This window comes from Polypterus senegalus, chromosome 7, assembly GCF_016835505.1.
Source record: "Polypterus senegalus isolate Bchr_013 chromosome 7, ASM1683550v1, whole genome shotgun sequence".
Lineage (NCBI taxonomy): Eukaryota > Metazoa > Chordata > Cladistia > Polypteriformes > Polypteridae > Polypterus > Polypterus senegalus.
The window spans coordinates 48,083,235-48,104,516 of NC_053160.1; the positions used below are offsets into that span (position 1 = coordinate 48,083,235).

The 21,282-nt window shown below is 37.4% G+C and overlaps 1 protein-coding gene across 1 annotated transcript in view; it reads right to left on the reverse strand.

Moving 5' to 3' along the window:
- dmrt1 (doublesex and mab-3 related transcription factor 1) overlaps positions 1-21,282 on the reverse strand; it is a 178,709-nt gene that overhangs the window by 66,909 nt on the left and 90,518 nt on the right. Inside the window, exons 6-7 of the mRNA XM_039757939.1 lie at positions 12,709-12,727; positions 9,569-9,732 (exon numbers count right to left, since the gene is read on the reverse strand). Coding sequence (XP_039613873.1) covers positions 9,569-9,732; positions 12,709-12,727 — 183 coding nt within the window. The remainder of the gene's footprint in view (positions 1-9,568; positions 9,733-12,708; positions 12,728-21,282) is intronic.

Consider the following 21,282-nt stretch of genomic DNA (forward strand, 5'->3'; position numbering starts at 1 on the left):
ACAGAAACTTGTTTTCTGTCAGACCAGGTTAACAAGAGCACCTCTGATCTTTGCAGATCAAATTCACTGCCCCTGCTTGGAGTACTGCCTTCATGATTTATTTAATTGGTTTAGAAATGTAGCATTCAGTGAGCAGTCTAAATTGTTCCCACCCAGTTTTATACAAAATTCTTTAATGGTTGTCTTCATATTACATATCTGGCTTGACTGAGACTACTCAATTTGTAATCCAATCTACTACACCTTAACAAACCTACTGGCAAATAAGTAGTTTCCTTGATTTCAAGTTTTGAAGACAATTGTGTTATCAAAGGACAGATCACATAAGGCACATGGCATGTCTTTGCACTGTGCATCAATAACCAATATGATCTGACAAACATAAATAATAAATGTATTTGTATGAGTATTCTGAGTTAACAAAAAAATATTATAAATAAATAAACTAAATTATGATCTAGCATAACTGCTGCACATACTGTACATGCAATTCCATTAGGGACAATAAAGACTTAAACTGATATTCTGATTATCTTGATCCAAAATGCTATATTCAATATTTCTCTGTATGTTGTCAAAACACCTTAATGATTAAATAAATTCATAAATGCTATGCAGAGTCCAAAACATGGTATATTTTCTCACATTAATAATAAATACTAGCTAAAGGAATAGTTTAGTTTAAAATTTTCAAATATAGCTCTGCCTCACTAAAAGTATTTTTCCAACCATTTACTTTGACTTATTTTTGAGTTTTCATTGGCTGCATTATGTTCTACACCTGGCCCGGCTTACAGGCATCTGTTCCTGCTATTCAGTAATCATGGCCCTCTCTCTCTCTTCCTATTTGACTACTTTATATAAGGAAAGACAAATCTGATCATAAATCACAGATCATAACACGTGTATATCTATTTATTAAAAATGTTTTTATGATTTACATCATTTGTAGTGGTCCCAAATTATGTAGTTTTTTTAGTATATTTTATTATCATATTACTAACTTCTGCACACAAAGTACTTTGGTTGCATATTTGGCTTCATACAATAATCTAAACAGATCAAAAAGGTTGAGAATATGAGAAAAACATGCTATGCATGGGTCCATGCCAGATTCCTAGGCTGAAGCTGATATTAGTGGCACTGTCAGTTACTAATGCAGGTTTAGGGTCAGTAATATCCACTCTTGACAACCTCTTTTAGCATATGAACAATGTTCAACCATGTGTATGATTCTTCCATTAAATATGTCTGCAGAACATATAACTCGAACTCCCCGTTACTGCTAATTAAAAGAGACGGGTAAATGTCAGGTAACTGGATGTTGCTACATTTACGGCAAGGAAACCTTGGCAAAGATCTTGCATCACATCACTCACAAAATATTTGACCACAAATTCCATAATTGCTTTCGACACAGCATAATTCTTTGGCAGCTTTATTTAATATACTGTTTATGGTGTTGATGTAGATGTGTTACTACTTTGTGCACTACCAGCTTTCTCGGTAATCTGATTAGCAGTTAGATCACTTATTTTGAGGGAAGGATGATGTCATTTTGAAACAATATTATTGTTTACCTCTTGTATAGCAATTCCACCTTCCATATATTGCATACTGTATGTGTTTCGTCTTTGGTAAGCATAAATTGCTTCCAAACAGGTGAGGTAAGCAAAGTTCATTGAGAAAATAACTCATTTTTTTTTGTTTTTAACAGGTATACACCATTGTGTGTTAACCATGAGTTCTTGTGTGAATTAGGAAATCTTTGTAAATTATATAGCTGATTCACTACACAGAAATTAGAATAGCATGAATCACCAGATTCCCAATTAACGAAGTTTCACTAAAAGAAATCAACAAATATTAAAGGAATCACATCTACGAGATGGTACCCTACAGTAAATATCACTTTGCTTTCCTGAAAAGAACTATGTGTCTTCTTTAAAATCCCAGTGTAATGTAGATTTAACACTAGAATCCCTGAAGCCTACAAAAAAAGTCATAATGCCGTGCCACCTTAAATTCCCTTGCACTTCCTCATCCGCATCTTTGTTTTGCAATTGTATAAAGTAAATAATATATCTGTGTGTTCCGTGTCTACAACAATCTGGGGAAATGTAGGATGACAGGAAATGCGAGGCAAGAAATGTTGAACACATAAATATTTTCATGTTATAGTACTAATGACAAAAAGTAGATATGAAGCGCATAATGTGTGAAGACTGAAGTCTAAATATGAAACAATCACAAAAGGTACAAGTACAACAAAACAAGTGCGTTTTTATTTAAGAATATAACCGAAGAAAAATAAATTGGGTCAGGGTATGTTGCTGATATGTCCATTTTGCTGGTGTAGAGGTAAGAACTACTGCCCCATAATGAAGAGGTTGCGGGTTTGATTCTGGGTCCTTCCTGCATTTACCATTTTGAGTAGTGAGATCCTCTTACTGTTACTATTATAGAATAAAAATATACATTTGATTTGAGTCTGTGACAGCTGGTGTAAATTTATGGCACTTATAAAGGTTAGCGTTTTTTTTAATTATTCAGTTTTATTCTCTCAGTCACGTCCATGCTTCCCCCTGATCTGACACTGTTAGTTTTCACAAAAAGACATACTGGTAGTATAACAGATGTGAACTCAGATGAACATCAAAGAAAGAGAAGCCCTCCCCACAAGAAACATCCAGTCACATATAAGAACAACACAGCTGCATCAGCCATAAAGGCGAAAGATGGCACTATTTGGATGCAGCAAAAAGTTGGGCATCACCCTGCCAGTGAATCTGCCACACACATCTCCTTCAATGAAACAGTAGGGCCTACAGAGCTCACCAAGGTATTGTACAAAGTTCTGTTTGTGATTATGTATTTTGATGATCTTAATGTAAAAAACATTTATGTTACTTATATAAAAGCCACATCAAATACTGTTTACCTATATTTGTTTACTTTATTACAGCATAAAGTCACAAGTAGACTTTAGAGCTTCCCGTGTTTGTTCAACATAGGCATGCTATATAGTTATAGTCACCTAAAAACATAGAAGTATAATATTATATAATATTTGTTGCAATAAGTTGCTATAGGTAAAACTGCATTTAGCTATACTTAATTATGATAATGATGGCGGAAAATAAAAAAAAAAATCGTAACATTAAATGTATTACCAGGAACACGACGGGGATTTAGCAGCTTATTGTTCTCATAACATCTTTATATTTACATGGCATTTTCAATTTTTACATGATATTGCTAAACTGATGTATAAATTAAAATAAAATGAATAATAGTTATTTAAAGAATGTGTTATATTGAATATAGTTTTTAATATTGTGTACACATTTATATTTCCATGATACAAAAAATTTGGATGGTTGTTTAAATAAAATACTACTTCTAGTTGAGTGATTTTTCTAAAATTTTATATCTGTTTGCTTTTTATCATTATAAATATCTATACAAAATCTGAATCATCTACCTGGAATTATAACCATAGTTTACTAGTTAAATTTGTGAAAGTATTGTGGCACACGGCTGGGGGGGGTACCCAGCCGGGACGCCCAGTAGGACCGGAGGAGGGCTTGCGCCTCCTCCACACCACGAGGGGACGACCGCCCTGGTTGCTTTGGGGACCACGGGTAGAGAGCTTGGAAGCTCAACCCTGTAGGGGTCCGTGGTCACTGCCAGGGGGCGCCCTGATGCCTGGAGAGCCCTGGAACTCAGCACTTCCACCACACCAGGAAGTGCTGGGGAGAACAGGAGCAGGGACACCCGGAGTGCTTCCAGGGATGCAGCCTGCACTTCCGCCACACTGGGGCATGTCGGTGGAAGATTGCCGGAGCACACCTGGAGCACATCCAGGGGACAATAAAAGGGGCTAACTCCCTTCATTTAGGGCTAGAGTCGGGTGGAAGAGGACAAGGTCTGGAGGAGAGAGAAGGAGGTGGCCTGAAGAAGAGGCATAATGTGGTGTTGGCCTGGATTTTGGGGGAGTCTGTGGGTTGTGTGACACTTAATATTTGTAAATATAGTTGTAAATAACTGTGTGGTGGTGAATTTACCATGTCTTCCTGTCTGTGTCCGAGGCTCGATCCACAGTATTCAGTTAAAGTACCACTTCCGGTTTCTAGAAGTGGCCTAAAAGTTGATAGGATTCCTTAGTTTTGATATAAAGTAGGTGTACAAAATCTTATTGACCTAGGTCAAAAGTGGTATTTTCGGACTCAGGAAGGTCTAAAACATCAAAATTCATCAAAATCTCGATGTTGAATTTTTTCACGATTCCTATACTTTCTCTAAAAATGGTATTTTTGGACTCAGGAAGGTCTAAAATGTCAAAATTCATCAAAATCTCGAGATTGAATTTTTTCACGATTCCTATACTTTGCTATACTGTACTATGTATGCAAGAAAGTAAAAAAAATCAAAATAGCTCTTCACAATAACTAGAATTCTTAGCCCTAATTATGTCATAGATCGAATTAATCCCTAAACTAGGAAATTTTTCTTATGGTGCTGCTACCTTAAATGGAAGCTACAATATGTGATGACATGACAAGGTCAGTGAGCATCTGACTAGCAAGAAGATCAGTGATAGAAAAATCACAGTGCATTCCACAAAATAACATAAACAAGTTGGAAAATTTACACATGGTATAACATTCAGCTGCATTCAAGGGTATATGTAGGCACCAAAGCCCTCAACAGACTGAGTTCAGTAGGTAGGTTCTACAGCCTTCTCAATCCATTTCAGGATTGTGGGACCAAACACTATCTCCCCAGAACTGGGTAAATAGGCCTGGACAGGACTCTAGTCCATCACAAAGATCACTCTCACACACAAGCAAATGTACCATATACACACATGCAGTGACAATTTGAAATTGTCAATTAACATAACCAAAATAAATAAAAATAAAAACCTTTGTAATTAATTCCTTCTTTGCCTGAGAATGTCCAGCTGTAGTAATTTTCATGAGAAGGGATTTGCAAGCTATTCAGTAATGACAAATGTTTAAAGGGAAACTTTATTACAAGTGATCACTATGGATATTAGGTGAATGTGGCACTCTGATGGTAAATTATAGGGTGACCAGATTTTTAAAGTCCCCAAATGGGACACTTGCTCACACATAAAGCCCATCCTCATTCATATAATGCCTGGTTTATGATATCACTAATAGTGAGGGTTCAGGGCACAAGCAACAAGCAAAAAAAACACAAGGGAGACACATTGGATTTTATGTGAACACAAATAAATGGCGGTACTGTCTGATTTCTTTGCTTTTAGGTCAAATTTAAATTTTTTTAATATTGTGATGGATGGAGTGCATGGGAAGGTGACCCAGCCAGGAGGGGGCAAGGTTCCTTACTTGGTTGGAAAGCCAGCCCTTCAGAGGTACCAGAAGAAAGGCAGGATGTTCCCTGCCTTAGCCAAAAAATTAGCAGAAGATGCCAGTCTGGAAGAGGGTATGTTGGTGTCCCAGCAGGGTTGGACCGAGGAACAATACCCGGTCAGGAGGCCAGTGTGATGGAAGAAGAGGAGGGAACCACTATTCAGGGCTAAATGCTTCCCTTGACACATAAGGTGGCAGTATCCCAGGGCAGCGCTACCAGTGTGGACGCTCTAAAGGCATGCTGAGATCTGTAGTCCCATGAGGCAGCCTTGCTGGGTTCTGGGGTTGCCACCAGAGTGTGCTGTGGTGATTTGTGATCTCTACTTTCATGACTTCTGTTAGACCTGGAAGTACTTCCAACGGGCTATGTCCTAGTGCTGGATGTATTCTTGGGTCTAAGATAAAAGAAGATGCTCAACCTCTTCCAGGTGAGTTGGAGACAGGTGGAAGAAGAACAATGCTCACCTGGAGGAGTGGAAAAAGAGAGTTGTACTTGGGTTTATTATTAAGAAGAAGCCTATTAAAAGGTATTTCATTATAACAAACCTTGTATTTGCACCAAATACTTGCGTTTGTGTGGTTGTGTTTAGGGCTTATATAGTGAAGAGGTTTGATTAGATGGGCAACCTGTTTATAAATTTTGATATTCTGTAATTATTTATTGGGATGCATTGTGTGAAATAAGGACTGTCCCTGTTAACTGGATGTCTGGTCACCCTAGTAAATTATAGTTGACAGTGAAATAGTAAATCATTGTAATCTGCAGATAATGGACATGTGAGCTTGGTTTGGTTTAAGGAAAATTATACTGACTACATGTTTATTTGTTCTGTGCACAATGGTGCAAGCCATAGAGTACTTCATTTACATGCAGATAACACTTTTTTTCGTTGCTTATTTATTATACTTTTATGGTTAGTAAGATCATTTAACTTACCTGCTACTAATAAAAACATTGGGAGAAGGAAGATGTGTGCAGAGGTGTCAGTGCGCACCAAAATAAGAGTTGATGAAAAGATGACTGCAGTCCTCTGTACACAAATAGCCAGTAACAGTGACTTCCTACTCTAGGTAGGTTTTCCTCAATTTGTATTGGGGATTTGTTTGTCAACAGACTTGTTTGTCAACAGACTGGTGACTATCAGAGGTGAAAAAGAGGACAATATACAAATTGGTGTAACTGCTGTCAAGATAAAACTGAAACAGTGAACTAAGTCGCACAGAACGTTTATCTGTTTTAAGATCGATGAGTCTGCAAATTTACTTTCAAAGGGAGATTCTGAAGTTTTAAAACCTGTACAGCACAATATGCTCAAGATATCTCAACGAAGTGTGCCACATTTTAACAAAATTGGTCTATGGGGGCTGAGTTGTTCTATCCAGACAGACATGGCTATTGAAATACGTGCCCTGTGCATTAAACGATAATGCACCTAAAAATGGAAGTTACCACAAATTGGTGCTGCAATGACATTAAAACAATGCTAAAAATAGTTCAAAAAATTTATATACAAGCAAATAAACACTCCTAATTTTGTGTTTCATACTAAAAATTCTTCCTCTTCATTTTTTCCCACTTCAACATAGAGTTGATGGGCTTGATCAACCTTCTCCATAAAACCCAACCCTGGGATGCTTTGGCATCCCTCACTTTCTCTTCCCATGTACTTCCATTTACATCAATCTTTTGACCACAAATTCATTGTCTCTCCTCATCATATGTCCATACTACTTCAACCTACTTTCCCATTCTTTCTTTGATATCTCTCCCACTTTTCTTGTACTTCTGATTGTCTCATTTATTCTGTTTTTTATTGTAACTCCACACATCCATCTCCACATTCTCATTTCTGCCACATCTGCCTTCTTCTCCTTCATTCCTTTCACTACCCATGTCTTTAGTTTCATATATCACTGTTTGTCTTACCACTGTCTTAACCTGTGCTTTTAATTCTTTAATCACATAATAACTGCTTCCAATTTCTCCATCCACAATGCACTTTATGGGATTTCACTGCATCTAATTTTCCATCTACCATTGATCTTAGATATTTAAATGTATCCATTCTTTCCAATAGCTCTCTCTGCAGGCTAACTTCTTAATCCTGATTGTCATTAAACCTCATATATTCTGTCTTCTTCCTATTTATCTTTAATCCTGTATCTTCCAAAGTCCTTCTCTATTCTTTCAACTTCCTTTATGTCTGGTGCTACAAAACACAAATTAAAATGTTTCACAAACTAACAATAACAATTTTTATTTGAGTGACATTACACATGCAAAGTATCATGACATCTATAGTCTTTCACCCCATCATAGCAATGCATTGTAATCTACTGCAGTGAACAAAAGGCCACTGTAAAAACAGAATGAAATTAAAATAAATAATAAATTAATGCAAAATAAAAAAATAAGTTAAAGGCTAATTTTGATATTTTTCAAGTGGACATTTATTTCTCCACAAACATGGTGCTTATGCATTTGCCCACACAAAATTTTTAATAAATTTTTTAAAAATAGCTCACTAACATTAGAATGTCTCTTTAGACGCTAATGAGGCATGGGGCATCACTGGAAAATAAGTTATTCAGACTTCATGGTTCAAGTCTTGTTTCTGGCTTTAAATTTGGCTTCATCTTCCAGTCCTTTCATACTTTTGAAACTGCTGATTTTCATTGACAGTGCAGAAATGCACGTCTAAATTGTAAACCTCATTCAATGGTTTACCCAATGTAAAATATAACTAACCAGCAAGACCTCCTCCTCTAAATGCTACTTTTTGTACTTACTTACTAAAGCAGCTATTCATCTTTGTATTTTTCTAAGCAGCTTTAAACAGACCCTACTTGTAAAGTCTGTTCTTGTATTCCAAGAAGCAACACTTGGTAACCCACTTTACTGTTTTTTTCCAGCTTAGAGGTGACAGCCAGTCAGTTAGCAGTTTTTCAATGTGAACACATGAATCTATGAAAGTCATCCATGCTGTTATCTCTATCTATCAATCCAAAATATTTTCCAATACATGGCATCTATTATTGCATGGATGCTGTACTTGTAATCCTTGTCACTTCTTGAATTCTTTATTTTCCTACAGATAATAAGGATTTAAAAAAAAAAATAAGAGTAAAATATGTTACAAAGTTGACACACCAGGTTGATTAGAAATGCAAAAAGAGTGAAGAGGAAAGCATGTTACTACTACCACAAAATGTGTAATCATGTTATTTTGTGTTAACACAGGCTTAAGTCATTATACCCCATATCATTTAGTCACTTCATAGCATTTTTTTTGCTTTACAAAAAAGTTATTACATGAACTGTAATCAACAACAACAACAACATTTGTTATTTATATAGCACATTTTCGTACAAAAAGTAGCTCAAAGTGCTTTACATAATGAAGAATAGAAAAATAAAAGACACAGTAAGAAAATAAAATAAGTCAACATTAATTAACATAGAATAAGAGTAAGGTCCAATGGCCAGGGTAGACAGAAAAAACAAAAAAAAAACTCCAGACGACTGGAGAAAAAAATAAAATCAGTAGGGATTCCAGACCATTAGACTGCCCAGTCCCCTCTAATGGCCCCTTCCAAAAGAGAAAGACTGTTATAAGAAATATCTCAGCAATCTAAAGGTAAAATAAAGATTTTCACACAAACTTCTTAAGGCCTAGGTCATTAAATTGCAAAGTACTGTAAATCATTTTAGTTTTTATATATGAGCATTTGTTGGGAAATGAAAACTGAAATATTTGGTCAATCTTGTTGATCCCTAATAAACATCACCACTAAAATAGGTTAACTATAAAGCTTAATATTTAACACAAATAATGTATAAATATTTATCTAAAGAAATAATTTTTAATACAGATTACATTCCCATCATTTATTATGAATTTTTAAACTAAGAGGGACTTATGCTTAATGTTTATTTATATGTGAAATTCATATTTCACTCACTGACACACGTTGCTTCAATTGTGGCAAAACAGATCAGTTTTAAACAGTGTAAAAAGTATCAGTGAATATTATTTTTTTGTTTTACATTTTTTTTATTTAATGCACAAATTGGAACAGGCCTCCTCCTGATGTACTCGTTCATGCTCTTGATAAAATCATTATAAAAATTGATGGTCCTTTGAGGAGTGAAGTATTTTACTTACTGCTCATCTTTGGTTCTGTGTATGTGGGGCTTTCATCCATGGTGATTAATTGACGGATGTGAGAGGATGAACCAATACTCTGCCCAAGGTAAGAAGCTGCTGAGTAATATGAGTGCATCTGGTACTGAGGATTCATATTGTGGTTGGCCAACAAATTTTCACCACTGTGTACCTATAAAAGAAAAGGAACTCATAAAATAGATAGATAGATAGATAGATAGATAGATAGATAGATAGATAGATAGATAGATAGATAGATAGATAGATAGATAGATAGAAAAGGTAAACATTACAACTAAGCCTTTGCAGTAATTAATAAACATTAAACCACAAAGAGTAACACTTTCAGAAATGTTTTGTGTTATTTAATAATTTAAAGGGATGTAGTACAGCTAAAGAATATTATGCATTAATAAGCAATTGTGGGGTAGGTAGTACTTTATTAATCAATGAGGCAAAATTCACTCTCTTCAGCAGAAACACAGAACATCATAATGCAAAACAGTAAAAACAAAGTTCAAGCTGTTATATAAGTGCAACAGCTAGAACTATAGTATATCCACAATATACCCTGTGTTCCTTAATTCTATATTATATCTCTAAAACACAAATGCACCCTTAAAGAACATACAAGATATTTATGTTCTAGAAAGAAATGTGTAATTAAAAGTGTGTACCAATAAACTTTGGTAAAATACTTTTTCTCTCTTATTCATTTACCCATAAAATAAAATGTTCATACAGTTTGTAAGCTCAAAATACTGTAACTGGTTAAAATGTTACTAATTGCAAGTAATATAAAACATTAGTGTGGTATTATAGTTTATTTATTATATGGAGTCTGTTGTGAACACCAGGGATGGCTGTTGCCCCATTAGACCCAACAGACAGATGCTGACACTGGGTAAAAGCACCAAGAAGGCACTTTTGCATAGTACTTCCACAATCAACCATTTTATAATTATGAATGGTTAGCTTGTATTGTTATTACTAAAACTCACAGCTTTTAGCTTTTTCAGTATACCACTTCACAACTTCTATGGCATGCCACAAGAATCATTTTGTTGCTGATACCATACTAGTTCACTCTAGAACTTAAGGTTTCTGATCTGGTACAGTTTTATTCTAGAACATTGAAGAATCAAATGCTGTAAAACGCTGGTTTACATTGTCATTAATGATGATGGAAAATAAAGGTCACATTGATTTTTCTTTTAATATTATAAAAACTTTAAAATCATGATGGTAAAGAGCATTTTCCATGTCAGTAATGTTCATTCAGCTAACTCAGCCAACACACAATTTTACACATAGTTTCTGTCTTAAGACCGTATCATATATCAAATATTTTTTCCATTGATTTTTAGTCAGAGACTTCAATTACATAATCTCAGCAAGTCGAGTATATTCATATGACAGGCAGTCAAGCAGTGTGACAAACCCAACAACTCAGTACAAGTAGCCTGCAACTCACTACTCTTTCATTGTCTGAAGTCGTAGAGATGGATTATGTGTTCCTGAGACCTGACAAGCAATCTATACTCTTAAATTTGTGCTGCATATAATGCAGTGGGTAGTAATAACAGTAACATGTTTTGAACTTTGCAAACAGAAGAGAGACTTGTCTGTGTGATGTATGTGAGGGAGGTCATGGTCATATCTATGTGCATTAGATGTAATCCTGTTCAGGTGCTTCTGTTGGCCCAATTTTCTAAGTTAACAGTGGGTAGTGTTTCTTTTCTTAAGGACCTTTTTATAATTAAGTATTAGTAATAACAATAATACATTTTATTTATATAGGACATTCCCCATAATCAAAAAAAACAGATTGGATACACATTGGATACAAAATAATATTAACATAAAACACTAAAAAAGATAATACGGGAAACATAAAGATTTGAATTAGAATAACAGACAGTAAACCACAATAAAATACAAAAACAGAAATACTACAATAAAACCCTGAATAAATAACAGAATTTGTGATATAAATGCAAATCATCCTGAGTACCTGGACAAAGAGGTAAACTGAAAGGAAGGGTCAGAATCTAAGGGTAAATGAAATGTCTTCCTAAACAATTGAATTTTAAGTTGTTTTTTAAAAGAATGATTTGAGTTAGGTGATCTAAATATCCATCCATCCATTTTCTAACCCGCTGAATCCAAAGACAGGGTCACGGGGGTGATCTAAATAATTTATGTTTAAAACAACTTTATTGTACAAAATAAAAAATAAGAACTGACCAAGAAATAAAATATATTGTACATACCATTAAAAAGACACAGAACTTTTGAAAATGTTATTGTATAGACTATACAGTAAATAAAATAAACAAGACTGACAATAAAAAGTATTCAAGTTGTGATTTTTCCAATTCCTTTGGTTCCCCACTGAACAAAAACAATAAAGCCTAACTAAGCTTTAATATTGTCTTTAGGGAAACCAAAGAAAATGTAGATCTACACTAACTGAATACTGCCTCAGTACAGGTCACCAAACCAATTCCTACAATACAGACTACTAAAGAAAGTTTTCAGACTTGTCCCATGACTGATTTTCAAAATCCTCTTTCAATAGAAACTGAGGTTGGTGGACAATTTAAAAAAAAAAAACAGTACTAATGAAGAAACCATTATTAGTATTAAACAAATGAAAAATGTCTCTCATTCCATTGCTTTCTAACTTTGAAGATGTATAGCATTGCAGCCTACAAGAATCAAAAGATGTAAAATTAATGCTTATTATTGCTTACCTATAACTTTTTTATACTTTAATTTTTCTCTTACTTTTTTTGAAAGAGTCTGTGCTGCTCCATTTCCTATAGTGACCTAAGCACTCACTTATTTTCCTAATTATCATTAGTGTTTGAAGTGGAACAAATAACCATACTCCGCTTTCTTGTCTTCTCCAATGATCATGGGAATGGATGAATGGCCCTAGGCAAGATCCAATTTAAAAATTATTTTGGAGAGCAAATGGGGTAATTGGGACGGAGCTGATGGTCCTCTTCAAAGTCCGAAGATGTAGTTGTAAACAGTTTCAAAAGCAGGAGGGGGAGGGTTGTGGTTGAGAGAAGTGCTGGCTATGTCAGAAAGTATTGGAATGCCCATACTCTGTTTCTTTTGCGAAAAGTAACAAAGGTAGCTTCCTGATGTCTTCATCCTCAATAAAAATGACATATGAAATGATATACATTTACTTCTGGTACCATATTTAATGAAAAGTTGGTACCGTACTGTTTTAATTGTTTTAAAAATTGGGTTTTTCAATACTTACTCAGTGCTGGTTTACTATGCAATCCTACATATGATATGGTCATGTGACAAGATCAGCAACTGCTGTTGTCAAGTTTGATATCCTTTCCAACTAGAAGTTGTGTAATGTGATATTGGTTTAGTTGGCTGTTAGCTTGATCTTTATTGTCTAAAACATTGAGGAATAATCTAAAATATTTAGGTCACTAATACTGTAGCAGTAAAGGTTAAAAAGGTTGGTGTGCTGGGCTGGTAACATCACTTCCAAAGAAGTCCCGCAGAATTAAAAATTTAAATAAAAAGGTTAAAAAGTTATAGGATACACTCTGGAGGTCGAAGTGAAGTAGATAATTAAGGCAAAACTAAGTGTCATCATGAACAATGCTGCACATGCTTTCTCTGACACACTAACACTGACTACTTTCAGCCAAAGAATTATTCAGAAGACGTGTGTCAAGAAACACTACTAGGGCTCGTTAATACCAAGAGTAATACATAATGCCTCACTTTGACTTTGACAGTCAAGTCAGAACTTTTCTTTCTTTTGAATTTTCTTGCTTTACAGTCATTCTGGTGTGTTCAGACCAAAATTGTGTGTGTATACAGGCAGTCCCCAGGTTACATACGAGATAGGGACTGTAGGTTTGTTCTTAAGTTGAATTTGTATGTAAGTCAGAAAAGGTACATTATTTTAATAAATGCTATTGTTGACCGACTGTAACCAAGTACTCTGCCAATGAATGCTGGAGTTTCACCTCTCTCTGACCTTTTTATTATTTCTACCTTATTTTCCATGGTGATGGTTTTTCTCTTCTTTACTGTATCACCAGCACTTGCATCAGATTTGTTTTTCAGAGACATTGTTGAAGGTGTGGCAGATGCCTGGGGTGATGACCCGGCCGGGACACCTTGGAGGACCGGAAGAGGGCGTACGCCCACCTCAGACCAGGTGGGGCCAGCCACCCTGGTTGCTATGGGGACCATGGGTACAGAGCTTTGAAGCTCACCGCCAGGGGGTGCCCCAGTGCCTTGGACACCCTGGACCTCAGCACTTCCGCCACACCCAGATGTGCTGGGGGGAAGAAGAGCAGGGACACCCGGAATGCTTCTGGAGATGCAACCGGCACTTCCGCAACACTGGGGTGTGTCGGTGGGAGGTTGCCGGAACACATCTGAAGCACATCCGGGTGCTTATAAAAGGGGCCGCCTCCCTTCATTCAGGGCTGGAAACTGGTGAGGAGAGGATGAAGCAAGAGAAGAGAGTGGAGGTGGCCCAAAGAAGGAAGGCAAAGTGTGTGAGAGGCCTGGATTTGGGGAGTCTTGGGGGACTGTGTGCACTGTTGACTTGTATATAGCTGTAAATAAACGTGTGGTGGTGATTTAAAACATGTCTGCCTGTCTGTGTCCAGGGCTCGTTCCACAAAGGGTGAAGACAAAAGGTTAAGATGAGCTCTTCTGTACAGCACTGTACATGCTATCACAGCAGGAAGGCACCCCTCATCAGCACATCTGATGTACTGACAAGAGACAATTTCCTCCTATGTACGTAACAGTACAAGCAGGCTTGCTATTGAAAATGAATGGGGGCGGCTAGGGGCGGTTCACCACCTGCCCACCGCACAGTCACCTCCACTTGCATACAGTATTCTGCCTGCAGCGTCACCCCACCGAGAGCGAACAGAGACCGGCCAAAGGCAGGTAGTGAATTGCCCACCACCACCTCCATTCAACCTGAGACACACTACAATGCTGCCCCCCACCACCCCATTCACCCTCAATGGCCCCTGTTCAGTCACAACTGGGTCATTGCTTGCAGCATCACCAGCCGCCCATTGAGAACGAATGGGGCAGCCGTTCGAGGGACACTGCAAGGCTGTGTGGTGGGCGGGCAATGAAATGCTCCCCTCTACCCCATCCAGCCTCCATCCTGCACACAAGCGCTTACCACGCACCCAGCCAACCACTGAGAATGAATAGGGTGTGGCCCCCACCAACCCATTCATCAACCGGAGCCGCCCGAGGGACACTACACTGCGAGAGTAGCGCAACCCCCAGCCACCGCTTGCAGCGTCCCCAGGCTGGAGATGACAGAGCGGCAGTTACTGAGGAGCCAGCATCGCGTCCCCCAGACAGATGAAAGAGCAGCTGCAGCCCCGTTCGTAAGTCGTATGTCTGTATCTATCTTTAAACACTTTAGTTAGATTCTGTAAGGTATTCCTTGACCACTGACTCACGTACACCACACACAACTGGCATCCAATTCTACAACTTGGGGCATCACAAGAGCGTATGCTTCAGGACAAAGTCGATAACAAAGTTTTGAAAAAGTAATGGTACTAGCTTTTTTACATGTTCAGTAGTACCAGAAAGTTGGTACTGCACTCATACATGGCTGCAAGTAGAAATATTAATTTGAAAGATATAATAATATGCCTGAAAAAAATGAGTAAAACTTCTTTTGAAAAACACTTCCAATGGTGATGATACAGCACCATATCAACATATGTCAAGGAAGAAACAAACCCTGGACAGGGAGCCAGTCCATTGGAGGGCAAACACACACACGGGCAAATTTAGTGTCACTAATTCACATAACCTGCATGTCTTAAGAGTGGTAGGAAACTGGAGCACTCAGGGGAAACAGATATAGATAGGGGGAGAACATTTCCACAACTCCACACAAGAAGGACCCTGAACATGAACCCTGGCATCCTTACTGGGAGGCACCAGTGCTACTACTGCCCAATAGTGTAGTCCCCAAAATGTAGGCAGTTTAAAAGTTGTTATGAGGTCCAGTTTTTAGCCTGTGGCAGGTCATGGGGTACAGGTACACCATGATTCACTAGGTAGATATTTGTTTGATTTTTTGTCTGTCATTTAAAATGCAACTTGAATTAGTCAAATTAATTGACATTACATCCTGACTGCAGGAATCCTACTTGTTATAAAATAAAGCAAAACACAAATTGGCTCTCGTTATTGCCACATTCATCCCATTATGGACTCAGTTCAAAAACAGGTATTGTGTGCTTTAAGAGCAAAATAATGCTAGTGATACCGCTATGCATTTTTAAGACAAGATGAATAGATAGCAAGATTAATCTTTTTTAATAGTGTCCTACATAATAAATGAATGGAGGCTTTGCTTTTATTCTATGATTGTAACAAACACTTCTACAGATGTCCATCAATTGAAGCATCTGTCAATTTTTTAACTGGTGTATACAGTTCAATGACACGTCGTGCATCCACAGTTAAGCATATAGGAGTGAAGGACGTGGATTTACTGGCAGCACTAACAACAGCTGTAGCAAGTAAACACTGACCCAAGATTTAAAAGAGGTAGCTATTTGGCTTTTCTACACTGGCAATGACATGAGTGGCTTCATTTGTTAATACCAAAATACAATGTATTTGCTGTTTCAATGTTTCAAAGGCAAAACAGAAATGCATAATAGGTGAAACACACAGTCTGCAAGACAGGAAAAAAGCCAGCATACATCATTGCTAAATATGAATCTAAAAATGCTGAATTTGTCTCATTCATTTGGTTCATGAAGATGAACTAGTGTTCATTACCATAACCCATAAGTAAAAGCTCACATATCATATACTTAAAATGGAATGATGAAGAATGTAAAGCTGTCTCACAGTTATAAATGTTTTGTCTAATGGTGGTGACAGCCCAAGTAATTATCTAACTCTGGAGTTTTACACAGGCATAATTAAGAATAAAGTATGATTAGTCATGTAAGAAACAATGTAAACTGTACAACAAAAGCTGTTTTACAGGAGCTATGAAATAATGGTTTAATATAAAACTTACATGTTTGATTTCACACATTAAGCTTTTAAGCTGGGACAAATAAAAATGGAGGAACAGGTTTTGAAAATTAAAGCACCAGGGGCCTCATGCATAAACGGTGCGTACGCACAGAAATGTTGCGTAAGAACGTTTCCACATTCAAATCGCGATGTATAAAACCTACATTTGGCGTAAAGCCATGCACTTTTCCATGGTACCTCATACCCTGTCGTACACAAGTTCTCTGCTCGGTTTTGCAGACTGCCGGCACCCAGCGTCAAAGCAGTGCTACTGTTCCTGTGTGGTTATCCTTTATTTTTTTTTTTCTTCTTTCAGCTGCCTCCATTAAGGGTTGCCACAGCGGATCATCTTTTTCCATATTACTCTCACTGCACCACTCGGGGTATTTATGTCACTGTATCTGAATAGGAAATCACTGCAGCAGCTGATCGCAAAGAGAAATATCAGTATACAGCATAAAGCCCACCCTACCTCAGCCACGGAAAAACGTTTCAAAGAAACAGTTTCATCCCAAGAACTTTAAACAGTCAATCAGTCCATCAAGTGCTCCTTGTAGAACTGTTTGTACTTATAAGTACAATTACCCCACTGTAAACTTGCACTACAGTTATAATATTGCACAACCTGCTCCACTTTATAAAGCGCGTATTTATATATGACGACGGTATCATTTTTAAGATAAAATGCAGCAAAATATGTTGATTATATTATATAGATAAAAGTTTAACTTCATTTAAATAATCTGTATTGTTAATAATTAAACATGTGAGGACACGGTTCTGCAGCGCTAGCTAGTTCACGGATTGATCCTACCTTGTGTTGTATTCTTTCTGGGGCTGACGCGACACTGGAAGGATAGATGGATAGAATAATTAAACTTGTACTACAAAGATATTTCAATGTTCCTTAAAAGTTTTCAAGAATCGTCGTTGTAAGCTTACAGATGGCTTAACGTTTATTACAGAGCTGATTGTGTGGTGATTGGGTATGTGGAGAAAGAAAAGTAACGACAGGAATTGGAGATTAGTACGTTTGAAAGAGACAACACTGCTACTATAATTTCATCGACGGTCACACACAATCACGCACCGTATTCCCCTGTTTAATAACATACTTTAACTCCTATCATCATGAAAAAGATATCACATATACATCTCAGTATTTTAATTATTCAGAGAGCTGTAATATCACGAATGTAATGAATTCTGTGTCCTGTCGGAGAAAGAGAAAGCAGAAGCATGTAGTGATTGACACACATAGAGCACATTAAAGATCAAATACAAAACAAAGCATTTAACATGCTACTGTACTTTAGTTACGATGCGATTTGAGAAACTGGTTAATTAAACGATTTTAGGATGAAGTTTATGATGTTCTACTTTAATGACAAAATAAACTACATAATTAAAGTGGAAATTTCGAGATTGAAGTTGACATTTCGTGCTTTTTTCCTACTGTGTGCCTTTTTTTTTCTCTGTACCCTAATAAGCTTTAATAGGACACTCAGACGGTGGTCTACGACTCGCCTTTTCACAGCGACTTTGATATGTGACAACTTCTTTTTTATTTTGGGCACTGTGTAACTATGTCAGGCGATCAGCTTCCTTTTGTTGTTTATATCACTGTTTAAACCAACAAATAGTAAGTTTTTCCTTGCCTCCACTTGGCATTTGCTGAAATTCTTCCATTTTCCCTCTTGCTTTTTCCATTGTCTTTTCACAGAAGGCTGAGCTTAAGTGCGATTTATATTGATTTGCATATTCATAGAGGTGTAATTCTGGGAGGAGTTGGGGACGGAACAGAAGGCATGTGCACGAGCGTTACTTTTCACGCTGACTGGATTTAAGGAGATAAAGAACGCGGAAGCTGGAGTACGCACAGATTCCTGCATCTAGATTTTTCTGTGCGTAAACACATTTCAGCTTTTGTGCTTACGTCATGTTATAGTGCGAATTCTATGCACGGCGTTATGCACAAGGCCCCAGGAGTCTGTGACATTTGAAATTTGAATTAATTTGACTCAATTATTCAGGTTAGGTCAGGGAGCATGCACTGGTATAGTGCGTTGCCGCACACAAACCACACGACAAAACGGCTCGGGATCCTAGTTGGCAACCTCCCCGTCTCTCTAAATGACCATCAATCTGCTGCAGCCAGACGTTACATTGGCGTCCCCTTGGCCTGGTCCAGCCACTTGGGTTGTCAACAATGAGGACCCTGTGAGCCAGATCACCCTCAGGGAATCATGCCACATAGCTGTAATGCCATAACTGACGCGCCCTCACAATGCAGGTAATGTGCCTCATTCGGGACTCCGTGAGCAACTGCTCATTCTACATAACGTCAAACCAGTGGTACTCGAGGATTCTCTGAAGAGACTCAGTATCGAAGGAGTCCAGTCTTCATCTCAGGTCACTGGATAGTATCCATGTCTCGCAACCATATAGCAATACATGAAGCACAAGTACTCTAAAGACTTCAACCTTCTTCCTTTTGCATAGATATTGGAAGAATTTTGCAGCGACCTCATAACCCCCCATGCTCTCCAAATCCATCTACTGACTTCATAGAAGAGTCACCAGAGACATCAATATCACTGCTGAGGTAAGCAAACCTCTTGACAAGGTCGATACTCTCTCCGCAGACAAACACACTGCTGATGGCTGTGCCGAATAGGTCATTATTTTTTTTATCCAGGACACTTGCAAGCCCAAACATTCAGACTCCTTGCTCGGCCTCCATCGACTCAACAAAGATCACAGGATAATCAGTAAAGTCAAGATCAGTGAATCCTTCTTCACCAACAGATACACCTACAGCCACTAGACACCATGACCTCCGTCCATGCAAGCAATGAACAGAGTAGGAGCAAGAACACACCCTTGACGAACCCCAAAATCAAATGATAAAAACCACCTATGTGACGTTAGTGACACTGGGTGGTTCAAACAAACACCTCCTTGTCTGCCCCGAGAGCCCTCGAAGTCGTCCTTCTCAGTTCCAGGTACAAACCAGGTACAAATCCCTGCACCCGTTCTGAGCCTGCATTTCACAGATCACGATTATTTAAAATCGCCTGACAACACAAACCACTCATGACATTGGAACACAGGTCCAGAGCATGCACTTGGAACGTCAGGGCTCATTTGCAGCTCAACAACAGCACACCTCATGGAAGAGCACATTGACATGCTAATCTTTCTTGCAAAAAAATTGGAAGTTACTGGGGCAGAATTCTGTTTTAAGTTTGACTTGATTCGTATAGAATATTATTTTCTTTGAATACATTTTAAAAAAAAGTTTAGAAGTTACAAAGACATCAAAGTTTATTTACACAAAAAGGCAATGTACGCTGCTTGCATTTATTCACAGCCTTTAAATATGTTAGTGTCTTGTGTGTTTCACGTGGATGTTTATTTAATAGTTTTATTTGTATATGCAATGTTCTATATATTATTGTACAAGATTACAATACTTGTTCAATTAACATTTACTGACATTTGCAACACTTCTTTGTACCAAATCAGCAACAGTATTTGTTTTTTTATTAATATAAAAAAATGTTGATTGGATTTAAACGTCTTTGCTTTTTATCAATTACAAAAGTTTCCTCTTATCTTTTACATAATATTCTACTACAGTACTTTAAAGTACAGTATTTCCATTTACAACTACAATTTACAGTATATTGTTTGTTTTCAACAATGTAAAGATTTTAATGCATACAGAATTGCAATTTATTTTATATATTAAGTTTTTAATTCAGTTACATAATATACTGTATTGGGTATAGAAAATCGCATTGAATTTCAATACATTTGTAGTATTGTATTGAAGTTTGAAAGTTCAGTACAATGGCAACCCTATTGCAAACCCTACAACAGCCCAAAAAGACCTTCTCTGATGGGGTACATACAGTATACCAGGGACAGAAAGATATTTTCAGACTGGATTACTGAGCATTGGGATATTAGCTTTGAAGCACTACCACCACCGATGTTGATCAGTGTTTGGGTCTGAGAAATGACAGCGCTATTGTTAAGTAGGCATTTACATGCTGCTGCTAGCTTAGGCATCCTGCAGAATGACATACAGTACATCTCCCACTCAGCTGCATGCCTCTGATGGAAATGCTAGAATTAAGTTTGTTGTGCTGTTGGTTTTAGTTGCCACAGACATTAGACTTTATAATGAACAGTGGCTTGTTCAAAGTCAGATTTTGCATCCCAGTTTTAGACACAGGAGTTCTTTGCTTGATAACTTGTGTGCTTCCTTCGACTACTGTGTGTGTGGCAGTGTGGTGTGGTTTGACAGAGACTGGGTTCGATGTGCTGTAATTATCCAGGTTGAAATGAATCATAACTAAACCAAAAATTCTAATGAATCGATACCTCATTAAGTTCTGCACCTTTTTCTATAAAAGAGAAAAGGTTAAACTAAGCTAACATAATGTTATGATTTGTGCTGTTTGTTGCTGTCCTTTATATGTTGTCGCCAGGTGAGGGAATCACCGAACCCAAATGAAATGTTAGGATGCCAACTGGGTGGTCCTGTTTAACCATTTAATTCACTAAAACAAAACAAGTGCTTGTTGGTGCGGGAATAAAAAAGGCTTGAACACAGACAGCCA